The sequence below is a fragment of the Cynocephalus volans genome, chromosome 1 (assembly GCF_027409185.1).
Source record: "Cynocephalus volans isolate mCynVol1 chromosome 1, mCynVol1.pri, whole genome shotgun sequence".
NCBI classification, from domain to species: Eukaryota; Metazoa; Chordata; class Mammalia; order Dermoptera; family Cynocephalidae; genus Cynocephalus; species Cynocephalus volans.
This window is the reverse complement of record NC_084460.1, coordinates 301,973,280-301,987,506: the sequence shown is the minus strand read 5'-3', so window position 1 is coordinate 301,987,506 and position 14,227 is coordinate 301,973,280. Positions and strand designations below refer to the sequence as shown.

Genomic DNA, 14,227 nt, shown 5'->3' with positions numbered 1-14,227 from the left:
TCCCAATCCCTCAGTCCTCTGCGTCCCCCCAGGCTCTGACTGGCACCACCTGGGCCTCCCCTACTGGCGCATGCCCCATTCCCCCCACCCAAACTTCTAGTCCCCACTCACCACCTCCTCCCGAAACCCGTGTTCCCCACCCAGCCCTGTGCGCCTCCCCACAGCCTGCTCAGCAAGCACCGTTTCAGCCAGGCCTGCTTGGAACAGAATTGCTCAAAGCTCATGTTTATAAAGTTACATCTGAAAAATGTTTCAAATAATAAATAGTTTTAACAAGATTTGTTGAAATACACTCCCACATGGTATAAGGCGGCTGTCTGGAGTCAATGAAAGGTGACTTGGGAGGAATTCTGGGAAGCTCCTGGAATCGTGGGGTCTGTTGTCTCAGCGGCGTGACAAGATGCCACTCTGAGTTCTTCTTGCCCCTCCTGCAGCACCTGCTGGACCCTAGGGCTACATCTCTCTGGGACGGGGCATTTTACTTGGACCCCCAGGCACAGCTGCTCTGCAGAGCTGTGAAGTGGGCCAGGGCTCAGAACCAGCTGCCATAGCGCACAGGGCCACTCAGGCTTTCATCACCGCCATAATGGAGACCTGCAACAGGAGGGACAGTGAGGCTGGGCAGTGGCTGCGCTGCTACCTACCCCTCCTCACACCCTCCCGGGCGTGGCCGGGAGTTCAATGCAGACCCAGCTCCTCAGGCATCTGGAGCATCTGCCCAATGGCTCTCACTGGAAGTAACTGGGCGCCTCACATCCTAGGCAGAGACCATCTACAGTGAGGCCACTGGGAGGGGCTGGGGAATTGGGACCCCCAGGCCACCAGGCAGTCCCAGGCAGATGAGCGGGGTTGGGGGCCACATACGCACCTCTTGGAGGAACTGCCCCAGCATCTCCTGGCTGTGTAGGGACCGCCTGTGGAGAGAGCAGCAGGTCACCCCTCCCAGACCCCACCCCACGCACAGGAGAGCTGTGCACCCCCAGCCCAGCTCCTGAGTTCTCCCTGCAAGCTTCGACCTGTGAGAGAGTCCCAAGGCACCCATGTCTGCCTCTGGTCTCCACCAGGACAGGCAGGAGCTTGGGCCTGTGGGTCAGGTGGGAGAGAACCACAGCAGAGGGGCAAGGGGAGACATGTGGTGAACACTGAGTCGCTGGCGACCCTAGCTTCCTGCTGGTTGCCCCTGGCAGGGAGCCCCACCTGTCTATTCTGGTTGCTATGGTCACTGTGAAGGCACCCTCTGTGTCCGGCAAGTAGGTGGAAGCCACAATCCTGTAGGTCCCCACTGGCAGGAGGCAGAGCCGGCTCACCTCCTGGGCGTAGCGATGCGGCACGCAGCTCAGCAGTGGCTCTTGGAGCAGCAGGGACGGCGCGCCCTGGCTCTCACCACCCGCTGGAACCTGTGGGAGGCATGTGCTCAGATGGGGAGGCCTACGCAGGGTGGCCGAAGAGGCATGTTCTTCTTCCTCCCAGCCTGGGGGCTCGGCTGGGGACGCCAGGGTCAGCTGCAGCCTGACACAGTCTGCCTGGATCTCGTGGCGCCGGAGGCCCCATCTTCCAAAGCCACATGCAACTTTTGCTGAGGAGGAGGAACTGCTGGCCTGGCCATCCTTGCCAGAAGGCCCTGTATGTGGTGCCCAAGCCTAGATGAAGATCAGATCACCAGGGGGCTTTATTTTTATTTTTTTAAAGATGACTGGTAAGGGGATCTTAACCCTTGCCTTGGTGTTGTCAGCACCATGCTCTCCCAAGTGAGCCATGGGCTGGCCCTAGGGGGCTTTATTTTAAAAACCTACCACTGCCCAGGGCCTGCCTCAAAAGAGCTCTGATTGGCCCCTAAGCACTGGCACTTTTTCAGAGCTCCTGGTGACCTGAGCAGGTGGCCTGGGGCGAGAAGCCGCAGACTCCAGGATTCTCCCCTCAGCTCCCTGGAGGGCAGTGGCTCTGCCCTCCCAATGGGTGCAGAACTTTCTTAATCAGAGAAAATCCTGTCCTTCCCTCCCCCAGGTCACCTGTACTCCATCCTCAGACACAGCTCCAGGCCACCCTGGATGGGGAGGCTGGGCCTGTGACCTCTGGCCTCCAGCACCGTGTGGCTCCCTGCTCATCCACTGCAAACCTGCGTGGCTGCTGGGAACTGAGCAAGGCTGAGCAAGGCCCCTGGGGACCTTCTAGACTCATCAACCCTTCCCTGGCTGGGCCTTAACAGCACACAACCTTCTCTCCACCTAAGGGCAAGAACAGGCTAGCTGAGGGGTCTGTGCAGGAGCAGCTGAGGGGCCAGTGGCTCCTCCTGTCACCCCCACCCCATTCTAAAGTGAGGCTGGAGACAACTGTCAGGTTCTGGTCTTCTCCCTTCTGCTTCCTGTCTTGGATTTGGGCCCCTCAGGCCTAGAGACCGACTCCGGGGTGCTGGTCCCCCAGAGCTCCTCACCAACTGGCTTTGTGTCTGATCTGAAAATCCTCCTTCTGCCCCGAATATGGGGATACCACCCAGTGGGCAGGCTGCATGTCTGTCATGCTGCCAGACAGTCTTGGCCAAGCATGGGCCTCTCGCTCACTCTCCTGCTCTTCTGGTCACCTAAAGCACCCTCTTCCCCAACAACCCAGGCCACAGCTTCTTCCCAGCACCCGCTCCTGAGGAGCTGAACCAGGAGCAGAGCCTAGGGTCCCGGGGTGGGAAGCACGGTTCTGGGGAGATGGGATCTCTTGGGAAACAGTTGTTCTGAGCCAGGGTGAGTGGACAAGGGGCTGCCGGTGTTGACCGCAGGGAGTGTGGATCTCTCAAAGCTACAGACAAGTCTTCCACATGACCAGCCAGCCTGGCCGGCATGCCCAAATGACCGAGCCCTGGACTCTGTGCCACAGCCAGCTGTCTACAGGGACAACGTGGACCAAGATACAAATGACCTGAGGGGCCCTCCCATCCCCTCTTGGCTTGCGCTCCATTGCCTCCGTGCAGGGATCTTGCCTGGAAGACGTGGAAGCCGATGGGGTGGAACTCGCCGTCGCTGCGCTGGCAGTGCTGATGCAGAGTTATGCGAACACAGCGGGGGCCGGCGCCCTCGGGGACCGAGAAGGGGAAGCAGGGGTTGGTGGGGTAGGAGGCAAAGTTCCTGCTGCCCCCCGCCGTCTGGCCGACTCTCCAACAGCCCCGCAGCTGCACGATCTCCCACTCCCCTGTGGGCAGGGCTGCTCTGGGTGCGGCACTCTTGGCCACTGGCCTGACGGCACTGCCGGGAGAAAAGGACGGCTTGGCCGTGTGCTCCAGGCGGACTCAGCCATGGGCACAACAGCCCACAAACCCTGAAGGGAAACTGCCCCAAACTCCACTTTCTTTTTTTTTTTTAAAAGATGACCGGTAAGGGGATCTTAACCCTTGACTTGGTGTTGTCAGCACCACGCTCAGCCAGTGAGCGAACCGGCCATCCGTATATGGGATCCGAACCCGGGGCCTTGGTGTTATCAGCACCGCACTCTCCCGAGTGAGCCACGGGCCGGCCCAAATTATTTATTTATTTATTTATTTATTTTATTTTATTTTTTTGTCTTTTTGTGACCGGCCGCACCGCGCTCAGCCAGTGAGCGCACCGGCCATCCTTATATAGGATCCGAACCCGCGGTGGGAGCACTGCTGCGCTCCCAGTGCCGCACTCTCCCGAGTGCGCCACAGGGTCGGCCCCCAAAACTCCACTTTCCAAAGAGCCCTTGCTCCTCTCTAGGCCACAGCCTCAGAGAGCAAACAGCAGGTGCAGGCCCCCACCTGAGAGACACTCTCCCCGTAGAGAAGACTCGGAGCAGGAACTGCCCTGACACGTCCTTCAGGAAGGTGCTGGGGACGGCCAGGTAGTAGCCTGGGGAGAGCTCACAGTGCAGGTGGACCTCCCGGTCGTAAGCGTGGCACATGGTGCCAGCCACGGGGGGTGCAGACAGGACCCTGGGCAGGCTGATCCGCCGCTTTTCGACCTGCGGGAGTGCGGACAGGAGGCTCAGTGCAGAGAAGAGGCTGGCATCAAGGGCCCTGGCTCAAGGCACAAGGGCCTCCTGAGTTCACACACCAAGTGCCCAGTCAGTCCCTCCCATGCTCTCAGGTGCCAGCTGGAAATGCTCATGAATCCAGGGCTCATTCAGCCCCAGGGCCAGCGTGTGTCCCAGATAGGAGCATACAAATCCTCCTGTTCAGGAAAAAGACAGATCTGGATAGGGCTATGCCTAAAAAGGTACCATGGCCAATGCTGCCTGAGGACCGCTGGCAAAGGCTTTTCAGAAACTACTTTCGCAAGAATAAAAGAACATAATGTAGGACACACCCACAAAGGAATAGGGAACAATGTGGTGTGAACTGTCACGCCTGTTGAGACACACAAGATTAGAAACCAACCACTGGGCAAGCAGACAGGCAGCACCTGACCCGGACCTCACAGCCCCAGTGTTCTCTTGGGTGTCTCCATTAGTTTTTCTAGGAAACAGAAAATTTTACGAGCTAGTCACTGAGTGTGTGACAGACTGAGCTCAGAACACTCCCATGAGATTGGTGTTGTGTCTCCATGTGGCAGGGAGAGAACTGCGGGGGGGCAAGAGGTGGCGCACCCTCTTGAGGTCACCCTGCAAGTGGCAGCACTAGGGTTTGGCCTGGTTCCCCTCAATGGTGGTTCTACCCCGTCCGCTCCAGAAAGAGTGACACAGCCAGGGGCCTGTGGGGCCTGCAGCCTCTGTCTCTGCTGCTGCTGTTTGCTTCCCTTTGGCCAACAAGACACATGGACTCAGGTCAGAGCTGGGCCCGTGGGAGTGCCAGCAGTCATCTGAACCCCACGCAGCACCCCAGAGGTGGGAGATAGGCCCTATGGCAGAGTCATGTGTGTCCTAGCACGGCAACTCCTGGGACCCAGACCTCTGCAGGCCTCCATGCCCCCCACCCCACTGAGGGGGACCCAGGCTGGGGCTAAGTTACCTTCCAGATGTGGAGGCCCACGGCCTGGTAGTCCTTGCCTGGGAAGCTCGCTGGACTGCATGAGGGCCAGTTGCCTCCCACCAGTGCCTGGGCCCGGCCTGCCCAGTCTGCCTTGTGCATCCCAGGCCTCTGCAGGACGGCAATGTATACCTCACTCGGTTCCGAGACCCGCAGCCAGAACTTGGGGTTGCTGGGAAAGCTGCTGTTGTTCCGGCAGCCTCCTGCTGACTGCCCCTTGACCCAGGCCCCTGGTAGCGCCTGCACATGGCACAGCACCTTTTCTAGTGCAAGAACACAGCACACATCAGCTTCGGGGGATGGCTGGGGCCGGCGTCCTACTATGCTGACAGGTTGAGCGGGCACAAGCCTCAGCTACAGCAGCAGACAGAAAACGAGCACCTTCTAGGAGCCCACCGGCCTCCCACCACCTCGAGACACCTGGGATGGGGAGGGGGCGGAACAATCTCTACATTTACATTAAAGAGAAGCCAAATGGGGCCTGGGCAGGGGCCGGGCCCAGGGTCGCCACAGTGGAACAGCCTTCTGACTTCAGAAGGCGGAGCGCGTCCTAGTGGGGTCACCTGTGTAGAGGCTCTGCAGGTGACCGGCCTCCGTGACTGGGTAGCCAATAGTGATCTCATCAAACTCCCTGACGAACTCTTCCTCCTCCACCCAGAACTCCCCTTCCTGGAGCTGGGACAGGAGGTCAGATGCTTCCGCCGGATCTACCTGACTCCACCCTTCACCCCTGAAAGGAACCTTATTTCAGTGGAAGCGTCTCCCACGAGAGCTGGGGAGGGAATCTGGAGGGGCCCGGGGAGCCCTGTGTTCCTGCCAGCTCCCAGACAGTTCAGCTCCATAGCTCCTCACACACCCAGAGGTGCGCTGCAGCACTGGGCCATCTGTGCAGCAGCCTTCTGTGGAGGGGCTCCCTGCCTCTGAACGGGCTGCCACTCTAGAGTCTGGAAGGACATTTGCTCTATTGTCACGGCTGGAGCTGCCACTCCTTCCACAACTAAAGAGAGTGACATTCCACTTGGCCACACCAGGATCTGCCCAGGGGCCAGCAGGGTGGGGTGGGAGCTGTCCAAGCACCCATAGAGGGGTGCCCAAGGCCATACAGGGGATCCTGGCTCAATCAGATCTTAAAACTGAGCTGAGGACTTCAACTGCAGGCATCCCCCAGGTCCCTGCTCCCCCAACAGCCTGGCTGCACATACCCCATTCTGTGGGTGCCGCCAAGACAGGACCCTAGGCCCTAGGGTTTCCTGGGTCCCAGGCCTCATGAGGTCTGTTTGGGGCCAAGACAGAACCAGGTTGGCCCCTGAGCTGGGGCTAAGAGGCATTGCCTGAGACAGCTAAGCACTGTCCTGACAGTGAAGTAACCCAGGCCCAGACCAGATGAGTACTGGGGCCCAAACATGCACACGGTCTCTAAGCCCCAACCTGCGGCCAGGCCCTTGCAGCACTCACCCCTCTCTCCAGAGCCCCTGCCAGCACCGCCGGCCCCAGGGGTTCTGAATCCGCAGCAGCAGGACATCCTGGCCAGCCTGACCTCGGAGCTCCCGCAGATCAGAAACAATGAAGGCATGAAACTCTCCCAGCTCCCTGGCACCTGTGTGAGGAACAGCTCCGTCACAGGTGGGAAGGGTGCCATGAGGTCCCCAGAGAAGGATGCACATGTCTCTGCCCCCTTCCTAGGAGGTTCTCCAGCCCACCCAACTGTGGCTACACAGGAGGCCCAAGTCCCCATGGACCACGGGAGCTCCTTCCTAACAACTGTCAGCCATTGGCTCAGGCACATCCTCAGCAGCATACGGTCAAGGGCCAAGGTCTGGACCGTGGCTCAGCTGCCACTTGGGCCTGGCACTGGGCAAGGCATCCCCTTCTCTGGGCCTCAGTCAGTACAGGACACCTGGCTCAGGACTGTTCTCAAACATGCCACCATCGTTATTGTCATCAATGCATCTATAAGTACCAAGAAACAACAGAGATGTCCCCAAGGCAAAGCCAGCTGAAGGCAGGGACATTCAGATAGAGTTCAATCAGAGACCAGTGGGGAGGACTAGAGGCCCAGAGGGGAAATGGCTCCATTTAGCCAGAGACATTGGACAGAGGTACGCAGAAGTGGATGAGACAGAAAGGAGTGCCCTGTCTGGGGAAGGCAGTGGCCAGAAAGCAGAGAAAGAACTTCTGGTGTGATCTCAGTGCTCAAACCACTGCAGCTGCAGCCCTCGTGTCCCGCCTGCGTCCCCAGCCCCCTGCTGCTTCAGTGGGTTCCAGGGGACCTCCAGTTGTATCTCTTTGGCCTGGGGGTTTTCTCCAAAGCCTGAAGTGCCAAGAATTAGCCCCACTCCACCCTCGTAGCAGCCCTAAGCCAACAGCTCCCGGGAGCAGATATTAAATTAAAGAGGCAGCTCCTGCGCTCTCAGGAGGAGGCTCTGAGGCTGTGTCCTGCATGGCGCCCCAGTGCAGCCCAGGAGGGTGGAAGGGACCACACGCCCTCCAGGCTCCCCTCACCTCCAATGTGCTCTTGAATCTCGTCTTGAGAGAACCAGGCTGGGGCCTGTGCCTCCCTCACACACATGCTGGGGCAGGGAGGCCACCAGCATGTCTGTTTATTTTGATGTCTGTATTCTTTGACTAAAATTACATTATGAAAATAATCCTAAATATGAAAAAAACACACAAAGATGTTCAGTGTAATGTTACTTATAATGAAATAAGATGTTGATGAGTTTATGTGACAGCATAGAAAATTGTATACAATAAAAAATAACGTGGATGTATATTATGTTTATGAAAAATCTGAGAGAGAGCACTGAAAAGTCACAAGTGGTTGTATGTGAGTCATTTTTCTCTTTTCTTGTAAACAAACTTTCTATAATGAACACATACGTCTCTAAAATGAAACCTGGGTTTTGATTCTGCCAGGTTACCAGGATTCAACTCTGTGCCACCTGGTTCCAAGAATGTCCCCACGTGACAATGACCACACAGGGGTTCCTCCTTGCTTTAGTCGAAAGGACTGGTCAAGGGAAAAAAGGGTCACCTTCCTCTGAAGAAGGGACATAGGGGAAGGTCACAAACCTAGGACACCAACTCTGAGGACAAATTTCCTTCTTTCTGCTTAGTCCTGACAGGGCTATCTAGCAGCTTATGAAGAGTTATACAAAAAGCTGACATGTGCCCAAGGCAGGGCTGCGTGGGGCACGTGCCAGCCATGCGCCTTACCTGCTCTGAGGCTGAGCACCGAGCAGCTGATCAGACACCGGTCCTTCAGGCGGAGCAGCTGCCGACAAGTCCTGTGCTCCCTGCTGCCGTGCCTATCCTGCTGGCCGCTGGTGCCTAAGTCCTTCAGGTTCCACCTTTCTGCCAGGCCACCAGTTAGGTCCACCAGGGCATCCGCCACCTGCCCTGCCCACAGGTGCTCATAGGACCCATAGACCCTAATGGAACACAGCCAGAGGGAGTGAGCCTCTGACCCTGGGCGTGGCCCCCGCCTCTCTTCTATCCTACATCTGTAACACCCCCACATCACCTTCTGACCCGCCACTCACTCGTGCCTCTTTAGTTCCCTCTTTGCCTCCTACCTCATCTCCTCCTGGTCTTGCCTTCAAAGCTGAAACCCCATATTCCCCGAAAGCAGTGCATCTGATGGAAGGACTCCCTCGGCACTGACACGCCAGTCAGCCTCCCTCAGTTCTGCCACGCAGATACCTGCCTAGCAGCCCTGCCTCCTCCAGCAAGATGAGACATGCACTCTAAGAGGGAGGATCACTCAGTGAAGACTAATGGTGAGCGGCAGGGTCCCTGAGTCGAGACCATGGTAAACATGTGCTGGCACACCCAGCTGGCTTCACTCCTCCCCACTGACTGCACAGAGAGGCCACCTGTCCTGAGTGTTCAAACACAAGTACATGGAAGCATCTTTCCTGCTGGGTCTGAGAAAACAAACAGGTGGACAGCATGCCTCTCCTCCCTGCGGAGGCAGGCTCCATGTGGACTCTGCAGTGTGGGAAGGGAGAGGCAGGGGGCTGGGGTGGAGCAGACACAGGCCAAACGGAGAATTTCTGAATTTCTGCCTGGGGACCAGTCAGCCCCACCCCAGGACCGGCTGCTAGACCCGCAGACCTGGAAAGGGCTCTGCAGCCCAGGGCGAGCAGAGATGCGCCTCCCGGGGCAGCCCACAGCGGCAATAGCCCCCCAGCCTGCCCCAGCCTGGCCCCTTCAGCCTCCCACGCACGTACTTGGCGTAGACCTTTTCCAGTAAGGGAAGCCAGAACACATCCTCTCTCTGGCACCGGGAGAAGCAGAGTCTCCCTGCAAGACAAGGCAGACGGTCATCTATGGTCACCTCCACCCAGTGTCCAAACTGCCAAACTCGACAGGTGAAGGAGCCACGGTACGTCTGGTCGTGCCAGCTCGGCTGTCCTGGAGGAATGACCTACCATGCACAGGGAGAGGCAAAAGGAAACCATGAGAGACTAGCATCGCCTGGCGCTCGTTAGGCGTCTTGAGCATGGTGTGACCACCACTGACCCACTCCACAGGCACCTGCTGTCTGCACAGGACTCCACTTTACTCCACACCTAGACATCAGTGCTCACGGAAAACTAAACCACTGCATGCAAAACGAACAGACCTTTCATTTACATACTTGAGGGCCACACTGAGGGAGCCTAGTATCTCCCAAATCTTAAAGACAACCACTATGTTCTACTGTCCCCAATAAGCATTTGACCTGAATCTAAAACAAATGTGACTTTTGCGGGCATGAATGACTCATTCTTGATGGAGGTGGCTACAAACCACCTGTCACCACAGGAACAGCCACCCCTGCTTGGAATCTGGTGTCCCACATACATAGCCAGCCCCCGGACCTCTGCGTCCACTGCTGGGTTCCTTCAGGGCTCACTGTTTTGACCCAGCATTAGGAGAGAGGGTGAGCTTTGCACCTAGGCAGGTTTGGTGCGGTCCTGGCTCTCCAAGTTACTAACCAGAAACATGATGACAATGGTTTTAGCACCCTCATTTGTAAAAAAGGGTCAAAGTTGGCACGGATGTGAGCATGAGAGCCAGTAACTGTGACATGCTTAACATGGGGCCGGAGCACAAGAGGAACTCTGAATGAGGCCACCACTTTCAACTATGTTGCGTTAATCGGTAACACCTAGCAGTGAGCCAAACATAAAATAGTGAAAATCTGAGAAGGCGTTCTCTGCCTGTATCTGTCTAGCATCAGAAACAGTTTCATAACCTTTTGCCAATTTATATTCAAAACCTGTTTTAAAAAAATCAACTAGCTAAGAAAACATATTCCAAACCAGGGATACAGGATCCCTCAGCCAACCCTCTCCTACTCTAGGCCAGCACATTCATCTTTTTATTCCAAATTCATGCCTCTGACTGCTTGGAGAACCCAGGGCTCACAAGACCACAGAGCAGGGCAGAAAGCCTCCCCGATGGACACCTGCAGCCGGGCCGAGGCACCACCCTCCTGCAGGATGGGGACAGACTGGGGCCCTTAGTCTCTGCCTCGGAACCCTCACACTTTCCCTAACCATCCTGGGCAGCCACAGCAGAGGTCCCCAGCACAGCCAGAGACCCAGCTGCAGCAAGGTTCTGCTTTTGGAAGAGCTTTCTGTGCACAGCCAACAGGAGGGATTGAGCAGAAGAGAAAGCTGCTCGATCACACACACAGGGTGAGTGGCACCCACACCTGGTCCAGGAGGTGTCGCCTCTTCTGCAGGGCAGCGCAGGCACACAGGAACCAGCAGTCCCCCAGCAGCCCCTGCTTCACCTGCCCTTCCTGTGGGTTCTCTGGAAACAGCTGGGGCGCAGCACAGATTTCCTGTAATAAAGGAAATTGTCCAGAGGTAGCTCATGACTGATGGCTAATCTCAAACTGAACACACAGGGACCCAGGTGACAGCAGCTAGGAGGAGCTTTCCTTGTCATTTATGTTGCCCAAAGGGGAGGGGAGAATCTGGCTTTCCACAGCCATATTTCAGCACTTCCTTCTAGCTTAGATTCTGGGTTGCCTGTCTCTGTCTACCTTCCTTACTAGCAAAACCCCCAACTCTGGATGAATCCTTCCATGTCCTTTCTCAAACAGCTAAATGTTGGTTTAGAAAACAGTTTCAGGGCCAGCCCATGGCTCACTTGGGAGAGTGCGGTGCTGATAACAGCAAGGCCACAGGTTCAGATCCCTATACAGGGATGGCTGGTTAGCTCACTTGGGAGAGTGTGGTGCTGACAACAGCAAGTCAAGGGTTAAGATCCCCTTACTGGTCATCTTTAAAAAAAAAAAAGAAAGAAAACAATTTCACTTTAAATGCCTAATAGCAAATCTCAGACGGGTCCTCCACACTGCTGGAAATCCTACTGTTTCTCTACAAGGCTCACTTTCCCACATCCCTGACTACGTCATACCTTCCCCTTTCTCCTTCTGTTCTCAGAATGCCCACACTCCCCTTGCCCATGCCCCTCTGAGCTGCTGACCTTGCCTCCTGCTTTACCAGAAGCTGCTGGAACTGACCCTCTCCTGCCCTCCTGCTGCCTCAGAGCCTGGGGCGATTCCCTCCCTCCCATGACTCCCTCCCTCCCTCCCACCTCCTTGGAGCAGGAGAATTCCCATCTTCTTTCAGATATTTCCCCTCAGCACCATATTCCCCTCTAGGCTTCCCTTCACTGACAACTTTCTTGAAAGAGCTGCTGTCCCTACTTCCTCCCGCCCGTTCACTCTCAACACAGCCCCTCATGTTGAGTCAATCATGCCCCCAAAACTGCCTCTATCATCACCTGCATGTTGTCAAATCCAATGGGCACCTGTCTGCCCTCGTCTTTCCCAACTCCTTGGCAGCATTCAGAACAGCTGGCCATCCCTTGGCCCCTAAAGCAGTCCCTTCTTGGCTGTCATGATGTCACATGCTCCAAGCTGCCCTCTCACCTTACTGCCTGCTGCTTCTCAAGTCTACTTGTCAGGGCACCTACTTAACCCCATGTGACATTACGGTCAGTCCCGAGCCCCCTTTTTTCTTTACTGGTAGTCTCGCCTGAGATGCTTTTCCAGGCCCCGGATGGATTACACTCCAACTCCCAGATGAATGCCTGTAGCCCAGATCTTCCTGAGCACCCCACTCTCATGTCCACCTGCCTACCTGACTGCTCCACCTGAACATGTGAGAGCAAAGCCTAATTCTAGATCACCCCCAGGCTCTGGCCCGGGACCATCATCCACCCAGAGGCTCAGGCCAGAAATCTAAGTCATTCCTGATTCCTCCCTTACCCTCACCCTCTACCTCAACTGGTCACTAAGGCCTGTCAATCCCCCCTCCAAAGTATTTCCCAAATCCAGCTGCTCCAAATCCACATCCTAATGGTCGCCGGACTAAGCTCATCTTTCTCCAGGACCACTGCAGTGGCCACCTGCACTCTTGCCCTGACAGTGCATTTCTCACCCAGAAGCAAGGTGAGCTTCGTAACATATAAATCCCATAGAATCAGGCCTCTATTGAAAACACTCCACTGGCCTCTCCTTGACCTAAAATACATATTTTTAATAAAATGAAACCCCAAGTCCAGTGGCATGGCACGTAAAGCTCTTCATGCTCTGGCCCTTGCCTCCTCCCAGGCCTTCTCAGTGTGGCCGAGGAAGCCAGGCTGCTTGTCAATGCCACCTCGGTTACCACCGCCAAGCAGTTCCGGCTCTGTTCAAGGGCTGGTGGCCACCCAGACGTCTCCACTAAGACTGCGTCCACTTAGGTCAGCGTCGTTCCCCGGACTGTCTTATTCCACAGATAAGCCATTCCTAAAAACGTCAACACAGCACTAGGCCGGGGCACCCTCTGAGTTACCATTTAAAGACGTTTACAGCTGGAAATGCAGGTGCACGAGGTCCAAAGCTGAGATTCTGCCGCGGGTGCTCAGACGCTCTTCGGAGCAGAAGCGAGCGGGGCTGGGTCTGCCTCTGTGCCCACGCCCCCTCGCTCGGGCCTTGAGCCTCCCCCTGAGTTAGAGCCCCGCTCGTTCTGGACGGGTCCGGGGCCTCCTTCTGATACCGGCAGGAGCAGCTCCTGCGTTCTGCGTGACCCGGCCGCCCCGCGCCCCGCACCCCGCGGCCCGCGCCCCGTCCGGCCGCACCTGGGGCCGCCTCCACGTGATGTCCTCCCGGAACCGGGCCAGCGGCGTGGACCGGCTGGAGAAGAGCGAGGACTCCGAGGCGGGGAAGGCGGCGTCCCGGAACAGCTCTCGCCCCGACGCCGCGTCGCATTCCGGCCTGGCCGCACCTCCAGCGCCCCGGGCTCCCATCTGCAGCCCCTGAGGGAGGGCGAGGCCGCCGCCGCCGCCTCCTGCCCGCCCCGGCCCTTCGGCCTCGCGGGACCGGAAGGCGCTGACTCGGCTTGGACGCCGGGCAGCCGGGCCGTTCCGTCGCCGCGGTAACCAGGCTGCAGCCAACCAGGCGCGTCGCTCTGAGTCACATGACACAGCAGCCCAATCGCACTCGCGCGTTGGGAAGGGCGAGGCGGACTTCCGAGCCGCCAGTGGGCGGGGCTGCGAGCTCGGCTCTCGCGAGGCCACGCCGTCGCCCCTGTTGTAGTTCTTCCTAGGCCGGAGGGACTGGGGACTGTCCCGGCCGAGGCGTGCAGGCGGGGGTCCGGAGGGCATTTTGTCCTCGGGACGGGGCCTCAGGGCCGCTTGGACTCGCCGGCTCTTGTTGCTGCAGGGACCTGAGAGGCCGCCTCGACCGAGGTCGCTCTGCGGACTACACATCCCAGCATGCACCGTCGCTCCCAGGATGCGTCGCTCCTTCCCAGGATGCGCCGCTTCTTCCGGCGCTTGGAGGCAGCTCTGGCCGCGCTGCCTGTGGCCGCCGGTGTTGAAAGCGGCCGGTGAGGAATTCGCATGGGAAGGCAAGTTGCTAGCGATCACGGGCAGTTCTAGTGCCCGCCGTTGTCGTGGTTGTGTGCCGGCGTCCTGGGGAATGAGGTGGCTCCGAAAGAGGGGCCTGAGGGGCGGCGCCGCCGGGCTGGACCTTCTTGGGCCTGGGCGCGTGTCTCCAGGCGATTTTGAGCCGGCCGCTCTGGACTCTAAGCGGGGGCAGGGGTGAGGCCGAAGCCTCGCGCTGAGCACTGTCCCGGCCCCCGGGTGGTCGGGCATCTGGTCCTGGGGGCTGGACAGTGACCTTCGGGACTTGGAGTTATACCTCATGGCCGCTCAGTGCAGCGGAGAGGTGAAGACAGTGATATCAGCCCCTGCTCGGAGATTCACCCTTGC

General features: G+C 57.7%; 1 protein-coding gene across 3 annotated transcripts; it reads right to left on the bottom strand.

Annotated features, from left to right (window-relative positions):
- Positions 1-250: 250 nt before the first annotated feature.
- CAPN10 (calpain 10) lies at positions 251-13,324 on the bottom strand. 3 transcript variants are annotated; one of them, XM_063105765.1, is made up of 12 exons: positions 13,094-13,324; positions 10,671-10,802; positions 9,199-9,395; positions 8,183-8,397; positions 6,422-6,563; positions 5,530-5,696; positions 4,949-5,229; positions 3,761-3,963; positions 2,969-3,230; positions 1,198-1,397; positions 869-914; positions 251-594 (listed from the first exon to the last, which is right to left on the bottom strand). In XM_063105765.1, the coding sequence occupies exons 1-12, from the start codon at positions 13,259-13,261 to the stop codon at positions 565-567; spliced, it is 2,043 nt and encodes a 680-aa protein (XP_062961835.1). In that variant the 5' UTR covers positions 13,262-13,324; the 3' UTR covers positions 251-564. The 3 variants fall into 3 exon arrangements, with proteins under 3 accessions (XP_062961835.1, XP_062961839.1, XP_062961842.1); XM_063105769.1 differs by having other exon boundaries at positions 1,308-1,397; XM_063105772.1 differs by having other exon boundaries at positions 9,199-9,271.
- Between the last annotated feature and the right edge of the window lie 903 nt (positions 13,325-14,227).